The 24,730-nt window shown below is 52.9% G+C and overlaps 6 protein-coding genes across 6 annotated transcripts; 5 read left to right on the forward strand and 1 right to left on the reverse strand.

Annotated features, from left to right (window-relative positions):
- Positions 1-860: 860 nt before the first annotated feature.
- Positions 861-15,308, reverse strand: QC763_105210 (putative Hybrid PKS-NRPS biosynthetic cluster). Its single transcript, XM_062907088.1, has 4 exons — positions 14,754-15,308; positions 13,043-14,671; positions 12,512-12,988; positions 861-12,454 (listed from the first exon to the last, which is right to left on the reverse strand). The coding sequence occupies exons 2-4, from the start codon at positions 13,238-13,240 to the stop codon at positions 953-955; spliced, it is 12,177 nt and encodes a 4,058-aa protein (XP_062770003.1). The 5' UTR covers positions 13,241-14,671; positions 14,754-15,308; the 3' UTR covers positions 861-952.
- On the forward strand, positions 13,778-15,064 carry QC763_105220 (uncharacterized protein; the record flags this gene model as incomplete). Its single annotated transcript, XM_062907089.1, has 1 exon — positions 13,778-15,064. The coding sequence occupies one exon, from the start codon at positions 13,778-13,780 to the stop codon at positions 15,062-15,064; it is 1,287 nt and encodes a 428-aa protein (XP_062770004.1).
- A 376-nt stretch (positions 15,309-15,684) lies between the features above and the next one.
- Positions 15,685-17,577, forward strand: QC763_105230 (uncharacterized protein; the record flags this gene model as incomplete). The annotated part of the gene is made up of 3 exons (XM_062907090.1): positions 15,685-15,786; positions 15,856-16,023; positions 16,120-17,577. The coding sequence occupies 3 exons, from the start codon at positions 15,685-15,687 to the stop codon at positions 17,575-17,577; spliced, it is 1,728 nt and encodes a 575-aa protein (XP_062770005.1).
- Positions 17,578-18,031: 454 nt separating this feature from the next.
- QC763_105240 (uncharacterized protein) lies at positions 18,032-18,750 on the forward strand (the record flags this gene model as incomplete). Its single annotated transcript, XM_062907091.1, has 2 exons — positions 18,032-18,208; positions 18,269-18,750. The coding sequence occupies 2 exons, from the start codon at positions 18,032-18,034 to the stop codon at positions 18,533-18,535; spliced, it is 444 nt and encodes a 147-aa protein (XP_062770006.1). The 3' UTR covers positions 18,536-18,750.
- A 236-nt stretch (positions 18,751-18,986) lies between these two features.
- QC763_105250 (uncharacterized protein) lies at positions 18,987-21,298 on the forward strand (the record flags this gene model as incomplete). The annotated part of the gene is made up of 3 exons (XM_062907092.1): positions 18,987-19,788; positions 19,842-20,707; positions 20,779-21,298. Exons 1-3 carry the CDS (start codon positions 19,660-19,662, stop codon positions 21,296-21,298), a joined length of 1,515 nt encoding a protein of 504 aa, XP_062770007.1. The 5' UTR covers positions 18,987-19,659.
- Positions 21,299-22,041: 743 nt separating this feature from the next.
- QC763_105260 (uncharacterized protein) lies at positions 22,042-23,466 on the forward strand (the record flags this gene model as incomplete). Its single annotated transcript, XM_062907093.1, has 1 exon — positions 22,042-23,466. One exon carries the CDS (start codon positions 22,042-22,044, stop codon positions 23,464-23,466), a length of 1,425 nt encoding a protein of 474 aa, XP_062770008.1.
- Between the last annotated feature and the right edge of the window lie 1,264 nt (positions 23,467-24,730).

Here is a 24,730-nt window from a genome sequence, read left to right on the forward strand (position 1 = left end):
CGGGGGAAGGCTAATAGGTCTGGATGCGGGCTCTGGAAGGATTTGAGGAGCTGACCCAACCCCATAGATCAGGTTCAGGGAAGGGCCGCGCCATGCCTCTGCGACCATGCCACCGGCCACCGACCACCAATGTCCATAACATTAAAGCCAAAAATCCCATCACAAGTCGAGAATCGACTAACCAAAGCCAAGAAATGGTCGACATTGCCCTCAATCCAATCAGGAGGCGGCCAAGTGTTACACATGGTGCCGATCTGTAGCAAACCCCTTTTCAAGGAGCGAAGGGCTGCTTGCGCCATCCCGCAACAACAACAAAGGGACCATAGAGGCACAAATCTTTCTTTCTCATGGGAAATAGATCAATGTGATCTGTCATTCCTCCCCCTGAAGGCCATTATTCCCACCCAGCTCTCCCAAAATCAAGGCTAGCCCATCGTGCAATACGTCGACACGGCGATGGCGCAAAGGACCTTGGTGAGCATAATGACGGACTTGGTGGTGGCTGCGACTATTGCGCTGGTTCGTTCTGGTTGTGTTGTTGATGCCAGTTGTGGCAGATAGTTCACAGGAGTGGCGGTGGTATATAATATGGGCAGGCACTGGCCATCCTCATTCAGGTCACAGTAGAGCAACTTCCACCATGCGTGGCGGTGTGGGTCGGAGATAACAAAGCTCTGCTTTGGTAAGAGGCCGCCCGCTGCTTTGCTGTTAGCCGGCCACAGGTAGCCTTCCCTAGAAAGCCTATTCCGCTATTTCAGGTTACTCTCCTAGGCCGCAGTCTCACGCGGTTTAAGGTTACATGACTGCCTACATCACCGCTACTATCCCGACTATAGGCATTCACCAATGGGACTCCGATGTTGTTGGTATCCAACGAAAGAAAGTCAATTTGTATCATCGATCGCTTCAGTCTATCCAAAACTACAGCAATCCCGTCGGTCTTCCTCGCAGTCTACTCAGTCACCAAACAAGGCAACACCAGCGTCCTCCTCCCCTCTCCCCAACCCTCTTCAAAATAACCCGCAATCACATCCCCCAACCCCCTAACCCTCGCTTCCTGAAGCCACCTGTCCATCGTCCAAACCTCAATTTTCCTTCCTGTCCGCCGGGCCAAGTACCCCGCCAACCCCTCGGCCGTGCCCTCGATCTTCTCCTCGTCATCCCCTCCCACATGATGAACATACGACACCTTGCTCTTCCCAGCTTGATCCACCGCCAAAGCCGCAGCAACAACATCACCAGCTACCCTCCCCACCTCAGCCATATCCACGTTCCCTTCCACCTCCAGCCCGGGTATGTGGGGTACAGCACCCATCTTGGAGCTGAACCGCAATAGGGTTCCCACAACATCTGGTGCGACCTTCACAGCCTCCCCCTTTCCATCCTCTGCCGTGTATAGTGACACTGGCCTGTGTATCACGACTGCGACTCCCTTTTCAGCCAAGTGTTCAAGCATGACCTCTCCAATCCACTTTGATGCCGCGTAACCTTCTTTGACTGCTGCGTCGGACTCGCATGGCGGGAAACGCGCAAGTGAGCCAGGGGAAATAGAGTTTCCGCCGTGTTGCTTCTGGGCAAAGGTAGCAACAGAGGCAGTGGAGATGAAGTGCACTGGCACCTTCTTCCCTCCCTGGAGTTGACCGGCAAGCACCGCGAATCGTGCGAGCGTTCTTGTGGACAGAACATTGGCCGGCTTGAGTGAGTCGTACGTCTTGAGGAAGCTAGTGTCTGCACCATTGTGTATCATGACGTCTACTCTTGATGCCAATGTCTGGAACAGGTGTATGGAAAGGCCTAGCAAGGGCGAGGTGAGGTCGCCGGGATATTCTCTGACTTTGGGGTGACGATGGATCCGGCCCGAAGAGCTGTCGGTACCGGACCGGACCGCGACGCAGTGCACAGTCTTGACCTGATCGGAAGAGATGAGGTGTTCGAGCAGGTGTTGCCCAAGGAACCCCGTTGCACCTGTGAGGATGACTTCCAGACCATGCCCTTCAGTAACGCGCTCTTCCGCAGCAGCTGTCTCCAAGGGCAGGTCCTCCTCCAAGAAGCCTTCCATAAGAAGTGATATCTCCTTGTCCCAATCAACAACAGTCTCCACATCTCGCGCTGGGTCCTTCAGACCGGTAGTAGCCGTCTGGACAAGCGATGCCATGGCCCCAAGTGAACTTGCCCTGAAGAGGCTCGGCAACGGGGTGCTATTCTCCAGACCAAACTTCCTCTTCAGCGATGCCTGCAGTTGGATGAGAAGCAGCGAGTTGCCCCCCACCCTAAAGAAGTCGGCTTCCTTCCCCGTGACTGGCGCATGAGCCGTTGGCAGCACCTCCAACCAGATCTCTCGAATTCGCGACTCTGTCTCGGTTAGAGACTCCGCCACACCGGTTTCGCCGTCGTCACCGATTTCTGGAAGTGGCAGCGTGTCCAAGGCGCGACGATCCAGCTTCCCGTTCGGCGTCAAAGGCAGCTTCTCAATCGGCACCGCAAAAGAGGGGCACATGTACGGCGGCAGAGGAAGTCGAGCGATCATGTCCTGCAGGTCAAAGTCCTTGTCGTGTTTGTTGAGAACAACAAAGGCAACCAACAGGTCCCCTTCTCGCAAGGACACAGCAGCTTGGCTCACATTCTCTGCCCCAGCCGTCTTGACAATCACAGCTGCCACCTCGTCCAGTTCAACCCTGACACCCCTGATCTGGACTTGCGCATCGCCCTCAATACGACCAAGGCATTGAAGTAATCCATCGGGCAAGAACCGACCCAGGTCTCCCGTGCGGTAGAATCTCGTGTCCCTCATGCTAAATTCCAAGGCAAACAGAGGGTTGATGATGAATTTAGCCACTGGTTCATCCGGCCTGGTGACATATCCGCCTGCTGCAACACCAGCTCCTCCAATGCATATCTCGCCTGGGAATCCATCTGGAACTGGCTCCAGCTTGTCATTGACGATGACGACGGTATAGTTCGGCATAGCAGTTCCAACATCGGGGTCTTCATCCCGATCCTTGCGGCGATAGTCGACAAACGTCCTGGTGCACGAAACGGTCCCCTCTGCCGGTCCATATGCATTTACCAATCTCAGATCTGTCAGTTCCAAAAAGGCAAACGCGTCCAGGTGATTCCGCGTCAGCTTTTCCCCACCACTCACGGCCAACTTCCAGGTCGTGCACTTCCTCAAACCCTCCCCGCCAAAGCGGATCAGGGCAGCATATTCGGACGGAACGCCAACGGTGTAGGTGACACCTTCGTGGGCCATGATCTTCGCAATAGAAGCTGGGTCTCCGCGGACACTGTCTGGTACCATGACTACCGTTCCTCCATGTGCCAGTCCACCAAAGATCTGCTCCAGGGAGCAGTCGAACCCAAGTGAGCTTTGCTGCAGAACCGTCTCCCTTTTGATGTCATGCAATGACTTTACAGCAAGGACTTGGTTGAGAATATTTGTGTGTGACATGATCACGCCTTTCGGACGGCCGGTGGAGCCGCTGGTGAAGATGATGCAGGCCGGGCTGTCATTTGCAATGTTGAGAGGGAGTTCATCCTGGTCGTGGTTGTGATTGTTGGCTTTGACTGAGTCGATATCAACGATTGGAACGCTTGACCCAATAAAGCCCTGAAGAGTAGCCAGGTCCTCTTCCCCCTTGCACAGCAAAATATGAGGCTCGCAATCCTCGAGCATCAGCGCCAACCGCTCGAAAGAGTTACGCCGTTCAAGGGGCACATAAACGCAACCCGCCGCCATGATTGCCAGCATTGCGCACAAGATGTCCCCCAGACCGGTGGCGTAAACTGCGACAGTCCTTCCTTTCCCGACAACATGCTGCGCCAGCGCAGTTCTGATCACACCGACCCTCACCATTAACTGCTGATATGTGATAGATGCCGTTTTATCCTTGATGGCGATACTCTCAGGGTATTTCGCCGCCATCCGGAATACTCGATGAATGACGGTAACATCCTCGTTGATCGCCATGTCAGGTCCAGTCCCAACCATAACACCCCGCCTGGCACACTCCTCGTCAGCAAGGCGAAGCTCCTGCAACGCAGGGCTTACTGCGCCATCCATTCGATAAACCAACCCCTCCAACAACGTCACAAACGACCGCCCCAGCACCTCAGCATCAAACTCCGAGTACAAGTACTTCTGTACCCCAAACCCAATCCACACCCCTCCATCCCCAATATCTGTCACGTCCAGGTGCAAGTCGAACGGATTCCTCGCCACAACCATGTCAGTCCACTCAACCTCACAGCCCCCTCCCCAGTTGGACTTTGACGACTCATGACCAAGACGGTAGTTGATCGCTACCTGGAACAGCGGGTGATGGTCACCACTTCTCGGAATGTTCAACTTTGTGACAAGAGCGTCAAACGGAAGAGTAGAGTGCTCTAGAGCAGAAAGCATCGCCTCCTTGGTCGACGACAGCAAATCATCGAACGAGCCATTTGGAGAAAGCGAGAAACGCAGGGCGAGCGAGTTGAGAAAGTACCCAATCGTATGCTGGAACTCATCACCCTCTGGACGATTAGAATCCATCACTCCAATAACCAAGTCTGACACGTCAAGCCATCTGGACAGAAAAGCTGCCAATGCTGCAAGACAAAAGTGGAACTTGGTAACTCGTGCTTGGGTGCACTTTGCCTTGAGAGCTTTGGCGAATTTGGAGTCGAGTTTCACCTCGAACGTGTGAGATCCAAAGGGCGGGTCTTGAGGGCCGCCAAGCTGCTTGCGGTGTCTTGACTTGGCGAAAGGGAAGAGAGGGAGCACTGAAGGTGTGATCTGGTAGATCTCTTGCCAATATTTCAAGTCGCGCTCAAACTTGTCAGGGTCGGCACATAGTTGAAGTTGGCGTTCAGAAAGATCAATCGCCTGGACCGGCGATGGCAGGAGTGTCAGGGCTTGTGGGTCCGAATACCCTAGTTGGAGCTCATACAAGAACTGAACAAGGCTTGCGCCGTCCATAATGAGGTGATGGTAGGCGACAATGATCCAAGCTTCCGTCATCGTGTGTCGGACCACAATGGTACGCATAACCTCGCCGTGCCCAACATCAAACTGATGGTTCCTGACGGCTGTGAGCTGTGTATTAAAGTCGTGCTGGCTCCCTTCCGAGACTTCCACGGAAAGTCTGCCTGCACCATGAACGGCCTGCCGCCCGCTTGCTGAGTCAAAGAAGAACGAGCTTCGAAGGGCTTCATGTCTTGCAGTAACTGCCTTGATAGTTCTCTCCAGCCTCGCGAGGTCCAAATTACCAGTGAACTTGCCTGCAATGACACAGTTATGGGTGGACTTGTCTTGCAGGAAGCTGTCAAGGAAGAGCAGGCGATCTTGACCATGAGATGTAGAGCCAACACGAAAAATATCATGCTCAGAGACATTTTCATCGCCATGGTTCGTACTCTCAGCCGGTGTGGCTGTTCCAGTGTTGCTTACTTCAGTTGAAGGAGCAAACGTTGGCTCAACCGGGGATGAGCCAATGTTCATGTGCCGTAATATCTCGGCACCCAGCTCTCGAACGGACGGGCTGTCCAGAATCTTGAGTGCAGGCAGATTGACACCAAGTTCTTTGGAGATCCATGTGCGAAGCTGAATAGCCACCAATGAGTCCAGTCCAAGTGACAATAGCGGTGCGAGTGGATCGATCTTTTGCTCAAGTGGAATCTGAAGCGTGTGTTGCAACTTTCTTCCCATCGCTGATTCCAGCACAGCCAACGCAGTGCCAGAAGGGGCAGACGTAATACTTTCCATCAAGCTGACCTGCTCAACTGATAAATCCGCGTCAGTCCCTGCTTGCCCCTTTTGTGAAGCGACACTGCCTTCCACAAGAAAGTGCGACATGCGAGGAAGGTTGAACCAGCTTGGCCGGCGCGACTGATCTGGATCCGACAAATCCCAAAGCCCAAGGCCAGTAAGGAGATCAGCCTCATTATCAAAGTTCCTGCCGCCCGCAAAGATTGCCTCGGCAAACATGACGTGCAAGTCAGCCTCAGACAAAGGCTGGGTGTTGTGTTTGCTGGCCAGCTCAACGGCCTCAAAGGCGTTGGATGACTTTGTCAAATACCCCACGTCAGACAAGACACCAATGTCAATGACACTGGCCGGAACACCGCGTTTTCTTCTTTGCTGCGCGAGGCCTGTCATAAACAGGTTTGCTGCGTTGTAGTTGGCCAACCCGGGAACACCAACCACACTGGATGCCGATGACAGGAAAACGAAGAAGTCCAGGTCGTCTGAGGAGCCAAAGGCAGCTTCGAGGTTGATTGAGCCCTGCACCTTGGGCCGGAGAACCGCGTTCAGATCTTCCAGCGTCAGGTTTTCGAACGCTCGGTCGCGAAGAATCATGGCACCATTGACCACGCCTCCAACCGGTGGCATTTCAGGCTCCATGTCGAATACTCCCGCAACGGCGTTCAGGACGCTGTTGCGGTTTGACAGATCCAGTGCTAATACCTGCAATTTGGCGCCCTTGTGAGCCAGCTTTTCAACTTCGGTGCATTCAACCGATGGGTTGCGGCTGGCTAAGATGAAGTACCGTGCCCCATGATCAGCCATCCAGTTGCAGAGTGAAAGACCAACCGATCCTGTGAGACCAGCCAGGAAGTAGGTTTTATCGGAAGAGAGCAGGTATGAGCCTTGGAGAGGGCGGACTAGCGATTGAACAGCTGTTTGACTGGAGGAATGAATATTGGTCCAGTCGACAATGGTGGTTGGGTTGGCGGTGTGGGAACCAGCTGCCAATAGCTCGGCAGGTACCAGCCGCAATCCGAGTCTCGTTGACTCATTGTCCTCTGTACTTCTCCTCAACTTGAGCTTTGCAATAGCATCACCGAACGACCCCATAGACAAGGCAAGATCCACAACCCAGCCATTTTCTTGACGTGCAGGTACCTTAAATATCCTGGCAGACTTGTCGATCGCACTCCGGATCTGTTTTGAGATTGCACTGTTTTGATCTCCAAAGTTGACATAAACAGAAACGCCGTTCATCGGCGTCACACGTTGCAGCCTTCGCCTTGTGGACTGGGAATGGATGAAGGTGTATCCATATGCATTCTCCAATTCTGGATCTGTAGTGCTGCAAAACAAATCAACCTGTTGCCTTCTTGCCTCTTCCCAGATTTGTGAAACAAAATCCTCAGTTGCCTCGTGAACCCAGACGCAGTGTCCCGCAGTCGAGTGAGAGAGTATAGCCTTGATAAGAAGCTGCCTCACTACATCTGTTAGCAGGCCTGCTGCGTGACATGCCATATCATCGTCGAGAATTGTGGGGACAGCCATGTGCGAGTTGTCCACTTTGATGACAGAATTATTGAACCGTGACAACGCAAAAAACCATTGTCCACAGCTTTTTCCACGACCAAGACAAATGTAGACTGGCTCCGGCGACTCCTGAGTTCGAAAGGCGCAGAGTGTAGAGTACTCCACAGTAAGCAACATCTTGTCCTCTGGAATCTGGCCAGACAAAAGCTCAGGTCGTTGATGCAGCGCAAATGATCCGCTGCCATCCAGTGCGGGCACCAGTGACAATGGCACAGTCGGCGAGGACTGGTTCGTTTCAATCCAAATGGCCCTCCTTTCCGAGTTGAGCCGATCATTCCTCTCTTGACTCAGCTTGATCCTCGGCAGCATTTCCATCCCATCTTGACCAACCCGAAACTCCGTCTCCTTACTCCACAGTACATCCTTTTGTTGACCCTCCCTGCCCCCAAGAAACACCATTCGCATAAAAGCCGAAGCAACCCACTGTGCAAACGCCATCGAGTTGCTCCCAGCTTCCCACCCCGAATCAACAAACTGCAACGGCCGATCCGGAAACTCCAACATCACCGACCTCGCAATCCCCAGCACCATCTGTGCATGAGGTCGCCGCCCATCATACGCACCACTCGTCACCCACAAGACATGCGTCGCCTTGCAGAGAACATTCTGCAAGCCCAAGAAGATCTCGTTGTTGATTTCGCTCTTCGCAAACACAGGTTCCACCAGCTCCGTTAGGCAAATGACCGCTGTATCCTTTGGAAACCCGTCGCTGAAACTTTCCAACCCCTCTGAGCATACAGCAACAGTCTTCGCAGCTCCCGCAGTCAAAAGCGTTCTCCGAAGATGGTTCGCAACTTTTGTCACGGCCAAGTCGGCCCTGTTGCCAAGGATGAGGACCTCTTTCAGGGAACCCCTGAGCGTTACCCCACCAACGTCTGACCAAAGCGGCTCCCTCAAAAACAACACCCTTTCATCAACCGCTTGACTGACCATCACCGAATAGGTGTAATACTTGGGATCATCTTCCAAATCTCTGGCAACAACATCAACACCAGAGAACCCACTCTGCAGCAGGACATCATGCCATCTCGCCTCACTGATCAAGGGCGAAAAAGGCCGTGCATCATCAGCGCCAAGCCACCAGCCTGAGAGGGTGCCAAAAATGAACTCGGTGTGTAACGCGTCACCGGCTGCGGTGTTCTCCAGTAGGAGCAGATAGCCCCCGGGACGGAGAAGCGTGCGGCAGTTCTTGAGTGTTTCGGTCAGCTTCGGTGTAGCGTGCAAAACGTTGGAAGCAACGATGACGTCGTAAGCACCCTCCTCGAAGCCTTGCTCCTTGACTGGATCGCGGCCAATATCCAGAGTGCGGAAAATCATGTTTCTTGAAGGATGACCTTGAACAAAACGCTCGTGGGCTTGTTCGAAGAAGCCGGAGGAGATGTCGGTGAAAGTATACGACGAAAACTTGTCTGAGATGCTCGATAGGATGGCATTGGTGGCGCTCCCTGTCCCGGCACCGATTTCGAGGAAGCGAAGGTGGGGATAGCGGTGGACGATTTGGGCGGCTGCTTTGGCGATTCGTCTGTTGGATTGCTTCAAGCCCAGACTACGCTGGTAATAATCTGTCAAGAGATTCTCTTGGAGAAGGAGCTGTAGGGAGTGCACGCGACCAGCAAGTATGTCGGGAAGTGCCTCACCAAGACGGATAATCGTGGTCAGATCCACTAGGCTTGGGTACTTCTCGGACCACTCTGTCATCATCCGCGGGTTGTCTTCAGCCCAGTCTTTCGACACTCGTGGATGATAACCAGCTTCGACACGAGCCAAGACGTGCTTGACTGCCCAATTCCAGTAGTCAATCAGATGCGGGTGTGCTTGAGACACAGACTCTAAGGGCACACCCTCTCGGAGTTGGCGAAGATAAAAGTACGCCGCGCGGTTGACTATGTCTGTTGTAGCCTTGTATAACTCAATGTCATCTTCGACGGCATCACTGTCAATCCCCGCCATGATATCTCGCATCCATGTGGTCTCTGAGAAGATGTTCCGGTCATCCTGGGCATTGAACGAGCCGAATGGTGCACAGCAGAGACCCTCCATCTGAATCTCCGGATAATTATCCTCGGAGCCGAACACCTCCACGTCGCAGGAGATTTCATTCGAGGACACCTTCCGGATGAAGCAGTCCGCAGATAGATAATCCTTGCTGGACTTTTTCTCCAATAAACGAGCTAGATCAACACGGACGAGATCAATGGACCGCGGGAGGTAGGTCTTTGGCAACATTCCGTTCTGGGCCGAAAGAGCAGCCAGGAGACCATGAGAAGCGACATCCAGAATTGCAGGGTGCAAAAGCATCTGATCCTCACACTCGACAGGTCGACCAAGCTTGACACAGGAATACCCTTTTGTTCGCTGGACCTCCTGGGCTAGGAAGTCGCCAGAGTATTGAAGTCCGGTCGAACGCAAGGATTTGTAAAAGAGATCTATGTCGACGGCATCCAGGTCGGTCAGTTGAAGCTCTCTCCGAGGTAATACAGCCTTTTCTGGGCCATGCTCGGATCTTGAGCGATCAATCGTGAGAACAACTCGGCAGGCGAAATTCCGGCGGGAATCGTCAATGCCAACCTCGGCTTGGGCATTGGCAAGTGCGCTACTGCACGAGAACTCGGCCAAGATTTGGTCTTGTTGATTGCCAGTGTCATGAATATCTCCATCGACTCGCAAAGTTGAGAATATCTCAGTAGCCGTGGAATCGTGATCTTCCAGAGTGATAGCACGGTGGATGCTGAGGTCCTCCAACTCCACCAGTACGATTGAATTTTTGTCACCAACCAACGTGATTCCGGCATCCAACGCCATGGACACATAGCCTTGAGCAGGGAGAAGTACCTGACTTTGAAACTTGTGGCCACTGAGCCACTCAAGCTCGTCAAGCTTCAGTATGTTACGCCAGCGTCTCTCTTTCGGGTCACTGTCTTCGAGACGGGCCCCCAAGAGAGGGTGAGGACGCGTATTTCGGGTGCGGAAACTCTTCGACGCTCTGGATTCTCTCCAAAGGGGCTTGTCATGGTCCCAAGAATAATGGGGCAAATTCTTGCACACCTGGTAATTCTGTTTGGACCACTTCTCTGGTCCAAGACAAGCCTTGGTGAACCCGTCAAAGTCAACCACAGGCCTGGCGCTTTGAATTCCTTGGGGAGAACTTGAGCTGAATTGTGTCCAGATAGATCCCAGCGTCTCCTGTATTGCTTCCAGATCGTCCGAACCCCTCTTTAGTGTCCCGCTATGAGTCAATTGGACACCCATGCTGGTGATTGTGTCTTGAGTCGGTCGCTTCAGGGCAGGATGTGGTCCAACTTCGACAGCCATAATCCTGTCAGACGCCATTCCCTCGGTGGCCCTCTCCAGGGCTTGGGAGAACAGCACCGGGTTCACCATATTGTCGATCCAGTATTGGGAGGACAGGGAACTGACGTCCACGGGAGACTCTGGATAAACGCTCGAATACCAGATTGTGCTGCTCGTTTTCGCTGTCGGCTTGATATCGCAACTGACCAAGAATCTCCGGTAATCAGGAACAAACTGCTTCATATGATGAGAATGATACGCAGTGTCGACGCGAAGTCCTCTCGCAAAGACCCCCTGTTCATTCGACAGCATGTTCAGCGCCTCATCAACAGCATCAAGGTCACCAGACAGGGTGACACTGGTTGCTGAGTTGCAGGCAGCAACACAAAGTCTGCCAGCGAATTGCGGGCGACTACAAAACATCTTGGCATCGTCAACAGTCATGTCGGCAGCCAACATGCCACCTTTCTTTGCCTTCTCGTTGATCCGGGAACAAGCCAGGCCGCGGTAATAGGCGATGCGAATGGCTTCGGTAGCGGTCAGATAACCCGCAGCGTAGGCAGCAGCGATTTCTCCAGATGAATGACCGGCAACTCGTTCAAAAGTAATACCTGCACTTTGAAGGAGGTTGACAAGACCAATCTGTACTGCTGTGCAGAGTGGTTGTGAGATCGAGGCCTCTTGCAACCGACTCTTGTCTGATGCCGCCCTCAACTCGACTTCCAGCGACCAAGAAGGAGGATTCTCTGGCACAGTGCCTAAAGCATGCTCCAACTTCTGTATAGTTTCTCGAAACAAGTGGCTCGATTCAAGCAAACTGGTTGACATGGTTGCCCACTGTGCTCCCTGTCCCGTGAAAACTCCTAAAATTGGGAGAGACTGGCCAGTGACGACAATAGATTTGCTCCGCGGAAGGTCAAGAGACTTGGAACCCTTCGTGGACTGCAGCCAGGCACCCACTTGTTGCATCAGGGTGATTTGCGTTCGGCCGGAGAAGGCCAGCTTGAAAGGCAGTTCTGACCGTCTATTCTGCAGGGTCCATAACAGGTGGCCGAGGTCACCGTGGTGTTGTTCAAGGCCATCTTTCAGGACTGACAGGAGCCTTGTTGCTGTTTCCATGAGAGACTGAGGTGAGTTCGCGGAGAGAAGCAGAGGACCGCATGCCTCGCCATTTACATTCTCCTTTTCCCAGCTCTCAACAATGACATGACAATTGGTACCTCCAAAGCCGAAACTATTGATACTGGCACGGCGCGGAACACCCGGTGGAAGATCTGGCCATTTTTGCGGTGTGGTGGGTATTTCCAAGTGTTGAAAGAACGGTTCAACTGCAGGAGAAAGACGACTGAAATGGAGGTTTGGTGGAATGATCCCGTGTTGCATGGACAGAGATGCTTTCAGTAACCCAGCAAGCCCAGCTGTGCCTTCAGTATGACCAACAACAGTCTTGATAGAGCCCACAAGCAGTTTACCAGTGGCTGTCGAGTCATCCGGGAAGAAAGCAGTCTGGACTGCACGAGCTTCAATGGGGTCTCCAGCCGGCGTGCCCGTACCATGGGCTTCAAAGTACTGGCACCGATCCTGAGGGGAAAGGACATTCAAACCACACGCAGCGTAGGTGGATCGGATAAGATCGGCCTGTGAGGTAGCACTGGGCATAGTGATACCGGTGGTTCGGCCGTCTTGATTGACACCGGTTTGCCGTATAATGCATTCGATATGATCCCCGTCTCTGAGTGCTGCAGACAGGGGTTTCAACAGGACAGCTGCAACCCCATCCCCTCTTGCATATCCGTCGGCATTCGCATCCCACATTGCGCAACGTCCGTTGGGAGATAGCATGCCGAGCTAAATATCACCACCATCAGCGTCATATCCACACCAGGAGGTAGTGTCTGGACTCACATTGGACTCAAAGATGAATTGCTCGGGCCCAAGCAGCAAATTCACGCCTGCCGCAACGGCAATTTTGGACTCGCCAACGCGCAACGCTTGAACGGCGAGATGCAATGCAACAAGGCTGGAAGAGCAGGCTGTATCGATGGTGACGGATGGCCCGTTCCAGTCAAAGAAGTATGAGACACGATTAGACATGATGCTCCTGGCCGTTCCAGTGGCTGTGTACTGAGGAGCACTGTCGACATTGCGGAGAACAACATCGTAGTAGTCGCCGTTTAGTTGACCAACGTAAACACCAGTAGAAGACCCTTTCAGTTGTGATATTGGATATCCAGCAGCTTCGAGAGATTCGTACACGACCTCGAGTAGGATCCGCTGCTGCGGGTCCATGGACTCAGCTTCTTCCCTGCGTATACCGAAGAAGCCATTGTCAAACAGCCGGGAATCTTCTTCGAGAAAATATGCCTTTTGTGTATTCGTAGTCTACAGAGCAAGGTTAGAGACCACATAGAGTTTGTACCACATCATAAGACTTACGCCATGATGCCGCGAATCCTGATGATAAAATCCAGAGAGATTGAACCTTGATTCTGGAATCTGGGCTGAGATATCACGGGGGTTGGACAAGAGATCCCACAGTCGTGAAGGGGAGGAAGCACCACCAGGGAATCGGCAACCCGATCCAATAATGGCAATGGGCTCAGGAATTTGTGAAGCCATACTGAACACAGGCATCGGCCACTAGGTGTGCATGTAGGTAGGTCGTTCTGTCCTGCTCGATAGCCTCGGAAGCTTTGATCACTCCGTGGAGTCTGGCTGATGGTGGACGGCCTAAGAACGCGTGCAACATCATGTTCCTCATAGATGTATACTGATGCTTGCATCTGGAATTCATCAGTCACTCAGTGTGAGTGCCTAGCCACCTAGGCAAAATTCCTATTCGGGAAGGAGATGCCGCCTTTCGTGACATCGTGTCAGAACCTCAACGGCGAGTTCGCCTCAGTGGTGCAGAAACGGAAGTGATGACAGGCATCTCTGTCATCCATGGTAACTAGGGCTGAGGTGTATGGGTCTACTGTATACATCGAGTACCGCTCGATGGCATGCCGCAGTCCCGTCGCTCCTTCGGGACTTTGGTAACCTAGGCATTTCTGCCGTTGGATCTCGAGCATTTAAGAGGCGTTGGCTTGGTTGTTGAGTGGATTAGAAGCCCCCAAGCTCCCAAACCACACCACCTTTGAGAAAATCACCAATAGCGGAAACTCGTGCATAATGAAAAGTTTGGCACCCCAATTCACCGAATTCTTTCGCTTTGAGTTACTTCGGATCCTCGGAACGGCACCCTTCCACGGCTGCGACGTAAGCGAGTGGGCAGAGGCGACGGAGTCAATCAAGCAAGATGACCCGGAAAGCTGGTATGGAGCGTGGACGCAGGCAGCAGAGAGAGTCGAAGTAATGGCGGAGGAAGCCATGAAGAACGGTGATCATCATGGGGCAAGATGGGCATTCCTGCGGGCGTGCAACTACCGACGAGCCAGCGAGTTCATGTTGCATGTGCAACCCAGCGATCCCCGACTCCTCGCATCCTTGGTCAAGGCTTCCGACAATTTTCGACAGGCCATCAAGTTACTGAATAGCCCTGTTGAAACATTGGAGATTCCCTTTGGCAATGGCTCGACGCTGCCGGGGTATCTGTTCCTGCCAGCGGGAGGCACAAGGGCGGGTCACCGCGAGGAAAAGATGCCAATCCTGGTGGCAACCGGCGGTTTTGATTCAATTCAGGAAGAGCTCTTCTTCGGCATGGCTGACGGTGCTCGTGTACGGGGCTATGCTTGCGTCACTTTTGAAGGGCCGGGACAAGGAGTTGTGGCACGACGTGGTACTGACCGGCTCCTGCTGCGCCCCGACTGGGAGGTTGTAATCAAAGCCGTTCTCGATCATATCTTCCAATTAGCCGTTGCCAAGCCGCACCTCAACCTGGATCTGTCCCGCATCGCGTTGGTTGGCGCGTCGATGGGTGGGTATTTTGCTCTCAGGGGTGCAACCGACCCCCGCGTGTCCGCTGTCGTTTCGGTGGATGGGTTTTACGACCTCGGGGAGATGATGGCGTCCCGTACTCCTCGTTTCCTATGGCCTGAGAGCCTCGGTGACGGAATCTTCAACTGGCTTCTCGGGTCAGCCCAAAGGTGGTATTTTCAGACACGTTGGGAGTTCCAACATGCCATGCTTGCAACGGGCGCTACTACACCAGCCGAAGTGTACCGGCAGTTGGCTCGCTATCATCTGCGCGGGCCTGAAGGCGGTCCGAGTGTCCTCGATCGGATCAAGTGCCCGGCCCTGATTACCGGTTCGAGGGACACGCTGTATTGGTCGTTAGAGGAGAGCACGTACAGGATCGTGCGGGAGCTGACGAGGCTCGAGGAGGGGAAGGACAAGAAGGTGTGGATTCCAACGGGTTGGGGACAGGGCTCGCTGCAGGCCAAAGTCGGAGCCTTTTCCCACTTTCATCACAACATGTTTTCGTGGTTGGACGACGTGTTCGGGATTGGCGCTGAGTAGCAGTCCTCGGAGCCCGAGGGTATCATGGAAGGATCTGAATGGAGTGGAGTTTGTCTTGGATTTGTCTTGGAAGCGATGGTTTAACCATCATGGCACCATGGTTGAAACAACGAGCGAGAGCGAAAACGAAGGCGCCGGTGACAGCTAGGGTCAGACTCCGGGACAGGAGATGAAGGCATCAAAGAGGAAAGTGACACTGGTAGCTCGTAAGGCTGTTAGCGTTAGATTCCGCCAAGTGGTGGCGTCCGGGGATGTACGTCGCGCTGTTGCGCTGCCCGTTTGACAGTGCCGCAGCAGGTAATATACTTTTGTGGACCTCTCTATGCCGCCCACATGGAAAGCCTTCTTTCTCGTCAGTAGGGCGGTAATTGTTTCAATGATACCTGGAAGTTATCTGATGCTGCCATAGCTGCATCGATTGGAATATGGCTGGAAATCAGCACAGCCAGGGAGTGCAAAGGCTTAGGGGTAGCCGTACTGGACTTTTTCCAGCCTGGTCTTGTCACCAGGCATCCCACCTTCGTTCTCTCCTCAAAGGCGCTTTCTCCTGCCAGAGCCGTTAACTTCCAGGTTCGTGCACCTGAACACCTAGGTTCTCTGCTCCACCCATCCTGCCCGCCATGGACGCCACGACAGAGTGCAAAACGCAAAGTCATGATCCAACTATCGAGCCAGTCCCAACGGACGGGCAAACGGGAGGTCGATATGGCTGGCGCTTCAGTGTAAGTTTCGATGTTTTCGAGGTTTAGACCTACCTGGCACAGTTTGCTGACTCTCGTTGGCGCACTCAGGCAATTCTCGTCGCCCTATCTCTGACTTCGATCCTCGCCGGCCTCGAAATCGGATGCATCGCCACTGCTATGCCCACGATTGTCAAGGCTCTTGGCACTGGAGATGAAAGTGAGACTATCTACGTCTGGGTTGCCAATGCCTACTTCCTCACCATGACGGCTTTCCAGGTGTGTTTCTTGCCCCTCCATTTTGTGCCAGCCGGCGGGACTGGAAACACGGACGACAAAAGCATGACGCTGACTTGCTTTCTCGCATTGATATAGCCTCTCTACGGTCAGGCTGCCAATATCTTTGGTCGGAGAACCATGACAGTGCTAGCCGTTGTATTCTTCGCCATCGGATCTGCGATCTCTGGCGCTGCTAGCAGCATGCCCATGCTCGTAGCCGGGAGAGCTATTATGGGCGTTGGTGGTGGCGGCATTCTCGTCATGATCGAGATCATCATCTGCGATCTCTGCCCCCAGCGTGACAGGCCCAAATATCTGGGAATAGTGATGAGCATCTTTGGTCTGGCCATGTGCGTTGGTCCACTGATCGGCGGTGGTCTGGCAGAGCATGCGAGCTGGAGATGGATCTTCTATCTCAACCTTCCCGTTGCTGCTGTCTCCCTCGTCCCACTGTTGCTTTTTCTGCGCGTCAAGTACAAGAGGGACGCGATTGGAAAGATGCTCGCGCGGGTAGACTGGGGAGGAAATACCCTTTTCGCAGCAGCCGTCACGTCCATTCTAGTGGCGCTTACCTGGGGAGGGACAGAACACGCTTGGTCGGCATGGCAGACACTTGTTCCGCTATTCCTCGGAATTGCAGGTCTAGGCCTCTTTCTTTGGCTTGAGTCAACAACACTCATTGAGCAACCAACAATGCCTCTCCGACTCTTCGCCAACCGCACCTCTTCGGGAGCATTCGGTCTTACCTTTGTCGCTTCCATCCTGACCTATTGGATGGCCTACTGGCTACCTATCTACTTTCAAGCTGTCAAAGAAGATTCCCCAACACAGTCTGGAATCTCTACGTTACCTGTGTCGATGATCATGATCCCCTTCTCGATTCTTGCAGGAGGCGGCGTGACAGTACTCGGAAAGTTCCGCCCATTCCAATTCGCAGGCATCTCTTTGATGACCATAGCCATGGGCCTGTTCTCTCTTCTGGACATCGAATCGTCAAAGGGACATTGGGTCGGCTTCCAGGTTGTTGCTGCTGCCGGCGGCGGCTTGCTGCTAACCTGCACACTCCCTGCCGTCCAAGCACCACTTCCTGAAGCTGATGTTGCCATTGCCACAGCAACTTGGGGGTTTTTGCGAAGCTTCGGTGGCATCTGGGGCATCGCCATCCCAACTGCCATTTTCAACTCGCATGTAAACACCTTGCTCGATCAAGGCCGAGTGAGCGAAGAGGCTGTTGTCAACGCCTTGCGAAATGGCGGCGCATATGCCTTGGCTTCGGTGGGTTTCATCCAGTCTATTCCACCCGATATCAAACAGCAGGTCAAGACGGTCTACGTAGAAAGCTTGCGGCTTGTGTGGCAAGTTGCTATCGGATTTGGCGTCCTTGGCTTTCTCATCGCAATCATCATCAAGGAGGTCAAGCTGCGGGAGGATCTTGAGACTGATTTTGGACTCGTCGAGGGAGCCAATAACAGTTCCAGCTCAGAGGTGGCTGCAGAAAGCGGGAGAGGCGTTGTGGAGAGTAAGGCCGAAAAGTCCGTGACCGGCACAGCATAATAGACGGTGGCCTGTGCCGGATGGATCTGGTGAATCGGTTTCCGAAAGGTTACTTGTGTTGGTTCGGTGTTGGAGAGGACTCCGTTCCGTGGGGCCGGATGGAGGTTTATATGCGGCGCAGCTTTCACCCGTGTATAATTGTAACGCAACTTCTGCCTTGTTACCTATGCTTTCTTGGATCAGCCAACCTCTATGCACACTGGAAACGACCTGCCTGTTTGGTCTATCCCAGCGGCGGGAATGGCTGACAATTAGGTAAACGTCGCTCTGGGTACGTTGAAACGCAGCGGCGTGGCACTGAATTAGCAGCACTACAAAGGATGCACGGGCACGGCGCATACGGTCACACTGGTTGGATAAAGTCCCGAGGCGGCAAAGGCCAAAGGTCGACTACTTCGAGTCAACTCACCCTCATTCTTGCTGTATCACTTATCTCTCTCGAAAGCTCAACACCATGGCCGACCAAGCTGCCGCACCGCCTCAGCCGCCAACTCAGCTCATCAAGTTCAGTGTTTACCTCTACAAGAAAGAGGATATTGACTATGATGAGTTTCTCAACTGGGTGACCAAGGAGTACCCCTCCAAGGCAGCCCCCATCATGAAAAGACACGGTATTGTGCAATGGACACAGGTCAGCGTCCTTGACAAAGACGAACATCTGAGAATCTCCGGCTTACACCCTACAAAACAGACCGTGACCCCTCCGCATTTCCGGACCCCCTTCCGCGCTGCTCTTCAGCACATGGGAAGGGACAAGTGGACGGTCCCCGACTACGATGTGGTCATGTCGTATTGGATCCCCACCCCCGATACCATGCAGGCTCTGACCCAGGACCCTGAGTGGATCGAACTGGAGACCAAGGAAGCAATGCCGCGGGCTGACATGACAGTTGGTCACTTTGAGATAGGGCATGAGATCGTCCAGTTCGGTGAAGTACGGTCTCAGGGAACTGCTTAGATCAAATAGATGTATACCTGTAAAATACCAGGGTGTATCTAGCTCAAGAAGAACTGAATCGAAAATCAGGCCGCTTTCTCCAGTTTGGTATCACGTCATACTCAGACTCTCAGCAGTTACCTACCAACATCTAGAAAGAAATATGATTGAAGTGGAACCACAGCAATCCTTCAATGTCACAGTTTGATTCTAGGCAACATTTGCACCCGCGCCAATCTCATCCCACATGGCGACGAGTTTTCGAGTTGTTGACTTTGCAGCCTTGAGCCTTAAAGATGGAGTATTCGTATTTCCCTCGGTCTCAGCTTTTTTCAAGACATCCCGGTCGTTCACACCCCCTTCAGGTAGGTGTCATTATATATGCGCCTGTGCCATAACGGTGCGTATCTAGCTGACTTCGCCTCACACGGGTGTCTATCGCAAACAGTTACCGCCCGGCTATAGACAAGTTCCAAACACTACCACGCTAAATCCGAGTTTCTCGGCAGCTGAGTAAAACGGGTGGTTCTCCCGTGTCGGGTTGCGGTGAAATAGATTGCGATGGGACCCTTCTGTCATAAGCCGTAGTGTTACTCACACATCCCTCCCTACAGGTTGCTTCGCCACGAGTTCTGGGCGTAAGGCACAGCATTTGGTAATTGCTTGCTGCTATTATTCCCCCCTCAGATTCTTGGCCATAATGGCTTGAGTGATGCTTAGGTACCTCGAAATAGCACACACTTTAATCGGCAGGTTTATGCTTTCCAGAAGGGAACTTTTCTGCGGCAATGTAGGTGGGTGGTCAAGTAGGCAGTATGAGACTGAGGAAGAGGCACAGCACTCAAGTCACAGAAGTGTGTGAGGCGAGTTCGAGGGATGGAATGAACTGCAGATTTTGAACCATGATCAGTATTCCGGTAGTTGGATTTGTACTGCATACCCAGCCCCCACACAGATCTGTTAATGTATAATGTGGCTTGCTTACCCTTGAATTCCTCCGATTGTCTACCGCAACAGCCCTACCTCCCACGTGGATTTCTGGCAGACCTCAGCCCTCACTATTCTCCTGGTCATTGGTATTCTTCCGTTCACTTGCACTGGTCAATCACCCCGTCGCCCGCCGGTGACGCTCGTACTCCTTGACCATGCACATCGTCAAAACGTTCGCAACCGGCCTCCTCCTTCTCGCCAACCATGCCGGCGTCCTCGCTCAGGACCCGGGTGCCGGCGCACCCGATAACTCCAACCCCCTAGCCATCTACCCGTCATGTGCTGTGAGTCCCGTCTTCCCCATGCTACTATTCACAAAACTAACTTGCGCATCAAGCAAAACTGCATCATCACCGCTTTCACAAACCACACCTTCTGCTCCTCCCCCCTAGACCAAGAATGCACCTGCACCTCCCCCGACTTCAACGGCTTCATGCACGAGTGCATCTTGGCCACCTGCACCATCCGCGAAGCCCTCTTCACCCACAACATCTCCTCCACCACCTGCCAAGTCCCCGTCTTTGACCGCTCCCCGGAAATCATCCGTGAGACCGCTGCCATGCTCATCACTATTTGCCTCCTCGTCGCCGCAAGAATAGGTTACAAGATCTACTACGCCGAAGGGGACAGGTTCATGTTTTCCCGGCCAAAGGCGCATACCACTTCCCAGAACGGGCTCTGGTGGGACGACTACGCGCTGGTTTTCCTGCTCCTGTGCGGTGGGATACCAGCCATGGTGTTGACCATCTTCTTTTTGGCGCCGAATGGCCTGGGGAAGGATATGTGGGCTGTCCCGTTTGAGGACATTGACAAGCTTTTCAAATTCAGCTTTGTTTCCGGGGTGTTATATCTACCTCAGGTGGCGGCCTTGAAGCTGACGTTTTTGTTCTTTTACCTGAGGATCTTTCCCTCGCCGGGGACCAGGAGGGTGATTTGGGGGACGATTGTCTTTACCAGCTTGTACGGGTTGACGTTTTTCCTTTTGGCCATCTTCCAGTGCTCGCCGATTGAGGATTGGTACAAGTGGGATGGCACCGGGACGGGGAAGTGTCTGAACAAGGATGCCATACAGTGGAGCTGCGCGATTATCAGTATTGTGCTGGATGTGTGGATGATTGGGATTCCGCTTTGGAGCATGAGGATTGTGAAGCTGCATTGGAAGAAGAAGGTCGGGGTGGGGGCTATGTTTGCTGTTGGTTTATTGTACGTTTCCCTACGTTGCCCATCCCGTCTTCAAACCATAATCAAAGAGTGCCTGACTGACCTTTCAACAGGGTAACCATCGTCTGCTGCATCCGACTGCGGTACATCGCCGACATCACCAGCTCGCAAAACCCAACCCAAGATCTCTTCAACATCATCCGGTGGTCCACGATCGAAGGCTTCACCAGCTCGGTCTGCGCCTGCATGCCCTTCATCAGACAAGTCCTGGTGCGCATCTTCCCCAAGGCGATGCGCACAGGAACAACAAAGAAGTCGACCTACGCCTACAATGTGCACAGCTTTGGAAACACCCTCAAGGGCCACGGTGTCTCTGTTAACTCCGACATGACAGTCACTGTTAATGACCCAGGGTTAAACGGAAAGGTCTACCACAAAGACTTTCCATATCCCTACAACGTGCCACACTCGGAATCCACAGCTGCGTTGGCTGAGCGCGAAGGGGCAAACAGAGATGGGCAAGCCCAATATCAGGGGAGCGATGGGACGTCCGTGATCATCGTTCAGGGGAACACTCCGCCGCCATCAGGACACATTCCTTTGACAAATGTTCACCGGCCTCAAAGATATTAATGATTTATGTTAAGTGTATAATTAGTTTCTAAGAAAGACCGAAGATGTTTTCTTTTCTTCAGTTCGTTATCTTCAGGACGAGGTATGCCTTGTGCTCAGGGGTTCAAGGCTCAATATTACAATAGTTACTGAAACCTCAAACGATTTGAACCACCAGAAAGTATGAAATTCTTTAGCAGCAAGATTTGTTTAGTATTTTTTCCATCAGGGCGGACAGTAAACTGATCCATGGCATAGTGGCGGGAGGCTGTTTCATAATCCAGATCCTAACCCTAACCCTTAGCTGCATACTATGTATCAAACCCATGTTCTACCAGCCTTTCTCACATTGTATATAGAAAGCTCAACAATGGCTATACTATCTTCACCTCCCCTCCTCAATACATGTCAATTATCTTCGCCATCACAACATCAAACCAGCCTTCTTCTCAATGACCTTCTCACCTGTTCAAACATTGGATTCCCCGCACATCTTGGCTGCAGTTCCATCCTCCCCACATTGCGAGCGGCTGGGGTGGGCGCCTCTGCCCCTGCCGTGGCAAATGACAGCACGAAGCTGAAATCCGAAACAATGGAGCGGCGCAGTCAACAGAGCTGAATGGGTTCGTTTCTTGTTGCTCTCGTGGAATTCCCGCATTTCCCTTCTTCATGTCTATCTGAAGCAAGTTGCTTGCTGTCTGTGTCAGCGATCGCCAACCTTCCCCACATCTCCAACTCGCACTAGCTAACACCAATCACCAACGATGCCCAGTAAAGGGGTCCAAGTCTTCACTTACATCGGTGTACCCGATATCTCCATTGAGCTCTCGGTCCCCAAGCAAACCATCACCCGACGAGACCAAGGCTTCTGGAGTGGCTCCCTCGAAGTCGAAGCCCGCAACATCGATAGTTTCTTCAACAAAAAAGGTCGCTTCACCTTCAAAGTCTTCCACCGCGGCAACCAAATCACAGAACAATGGATCGACGTCAACGCCCTAACCGGCAACGCCAGCGGCGGCACAATGGAATCCATAGCCGAAACACCTTCCATCTTCCACGACAACTTCATCATCTCCTACGGCCTCTACGAAGCCGGGCCCGGTCATGACCCCCTTCCCAACCAACACCAATGCTACGTGACCGTGACCCAAAACTACACCAACTGGATCACCAACCTCGCCCCCCCAGGCTCAGATTTTGAAAAGAAACCCTTCCACCGCCTCGTCCTCCCCTCCGCTCACGACGTGGGCATGAACAGCATGGAATCCAGCGCCGCCCTCCTCCGCAAAGTAGGCGGCGCCGTCGTCTCAACAATGCTCACCCGCACCGACGACAAGGTCTGCCGGGTGGTCGACAAGCTCTCGGGGTACCCCATCGAGCTCATAGCCCCCAACATCATCTACAGCCTCTCCATCACGCAAAAAGACTCGTTGGAATCCATGCTCCGGATCGGAGCGCGGTACTTTGAATTTCGCCCCGCCAGACTCCACAGCAGCATCCGTGGCCGGGACGCGTTGCCGGACAAGCTGTATTTTATGCACAGCGCCATCCCAGGTATGGGGTATGACACCTTCCTGGAAGGCATCGTCAAGTTTCTCCGTGCCAACAAGAATGAAATAATTGTGGTGCAACTCCGGTGGGATGGCGTCCCGTCTGACTGTTCCCATCCTTCCAGCGAGGAGAAGAAGCAGTATCTTGAGAAGGCGATCCGTGATCATGCCGGGGGTGAGATCAACGTGGGCAATCTGGATGACATGAAACACCGGACTATCTCTGAGCTGAGGAGGGATAAGAAGAGGTTGCTTATGCTTGATAGTGTGGATACTTTGTCGACTTATACTGATGATGGAAATGCCACAATCAACGGGCAGAGCATTGTGGATGCTTTCCCGCGGGTGTTGGAGGATAGGGGGGCGCAGAGGAGGGCTGGGTTTGTGTTGATCCAGTGTCAAGCTACGGCGACTAATATCCAGAAGGCGCTGTTGCATTCGATAAAGGATGCGGGGGTGACGACGAGTGTGTTGTTGGCGACGAAGGGGTTGTGCGATCATAAGACGCTGCCGTGGTGTAGGGATAATGTGGTGGATCGGTGTGAGCTGGGGAAGACGGTGGTGTTGATGAATGATTGGCTTGATGGGGCGACGGTGGATGTGGCGGTTGGGCTGAGTAGGAGGAGGTTGGCAAAATGATGGAGGAACGATTTCGAAAGGTGATGTGAAGAATTTATGAGTAGTTTCTCTAGCGATCTGGGTGGCTGTTTTCTGGGTTTCGATCTGTCAGTCTTTTTTTCAGCGAGCTCCGGTGGTTTTATATACCTTATGACGGCTGTGTATGAATCGTTGATTTTGAACCCTCATTGAAAATGGGAGAGCGCAGCTACGAGTGATATCCCGGATGCTTGAAGACTTGCCTTTAGTTGGGCAATTCCGCAACTGACGTCGTCTGGGGCCAGATATTGGACCAGAGTGGAAGGCGTGTGTCGGTTTCCAACACTTGCTCCTTCCTCAACCTTGGATATGAACCACGGGTCACTCATCCTCTTACCCTCTACGTCACTCGGAGGTTAGCGTTCGCGGCGAGCGAGGACGTCGTTCTCGATGCCACGTTGCATTTGTAGTTTTCACCATTATGACCTGGAAATATGGCATACCTTACCTACTGGAAGTATTAACCTGCTAAATCAAATTAGGTATTCTAATCTCAAGCTTGTTTGCCCTATGTTGATCATCCATCACTCAACCACTTGCTCGCTCACTCACTCACTCACTCGACTTATCTCATTCGTTCATTTCTCAACCTCACACCATATAATCTCACACATAAAACCCCAAGTGTACAAATTCTCGCAACCTAAACTCACACTATCCTCATCATGAGTCCCAACCTATCTCATATCTCGATCCCCATCTCGATTGGCTACTCACCGACGTCACTGTCACACAACACGCCCCAATCCCCACGGCTCTACCTTCCACAATCTCGATAGCGCCCATTATCCGAAGCTTCTTGTGAAACATTTCTCCCACCGTTCCCAAAACGGAGCCACGGCAGTAGTAACTTGCATAGGTGACACTGACAGCTGTCACCCGACTTGGCTCAACATACCTACCGAGTCATCAACATGCAGAACCTTGACCCAACTCTCTGGGGCAGTTGACAAAGTCCCCGACCCTCGCGAGGTAACAGTTCACGAAGAACAGTGAACCGCCAGAGCGGCCGAACGATGCATAATCCGGCGTTTGACTTACAAATAGGCGAATTTTTGAGGGGAGGAGTCGGACCGAGGCTATGATGAGGATGAGACTCGCAAATGCCTGGTTCAAGACCTATGTGTCCTCAGCTAATGGAACTTCTTTGATACGTAACTACTCAGAGACCAATATGGCGCTTCGTAGACATTCTCAGCTGAATGAGCATGATCATAAGGCTAGGTGTGGGTGTATGGAGCCCGGG

This window comes from Podospora pseudopauciseta, chromosome 1 (assembly GCF_035222475.1).
Source record: "Podospora pseudopauciseta strain CBS 411.78 chromosome 1, whole genome shotgun sequence".
In the NCBI taxonomy this organism is placed as follows: Eukaryota; Fungi; Ascomycota; class Sordariomycetes; order Sordariales; family Podosporaceae; genus Podospora; species Podospora pseudopauciseta.

Bases quoted from the DNA above. Each gene is read 5' to 3' on its own strand.
- QC763_105210 (XM_062907088.1), bottom strand. From the start codon at position 13,240: ATGCCTGTGTTCAGTATGGCTTCACAAATTCCTGAGCCCATTGCCATT. The intron at 12,989-13,042 runs GTAAGTCTTATG...CTTGCTCTGTAG, and splicing joins AGGATTCGCGGCATCATGGC to ACTACGAATACACAAAAGGC. The intron at 12,455-12,511 runs GTGAGTCCAGAC...GGTGATATTTAG, and splicing joins AATTCATCTTTGAGTCCAAT to CTCGGCATGCTATCTCCCAA.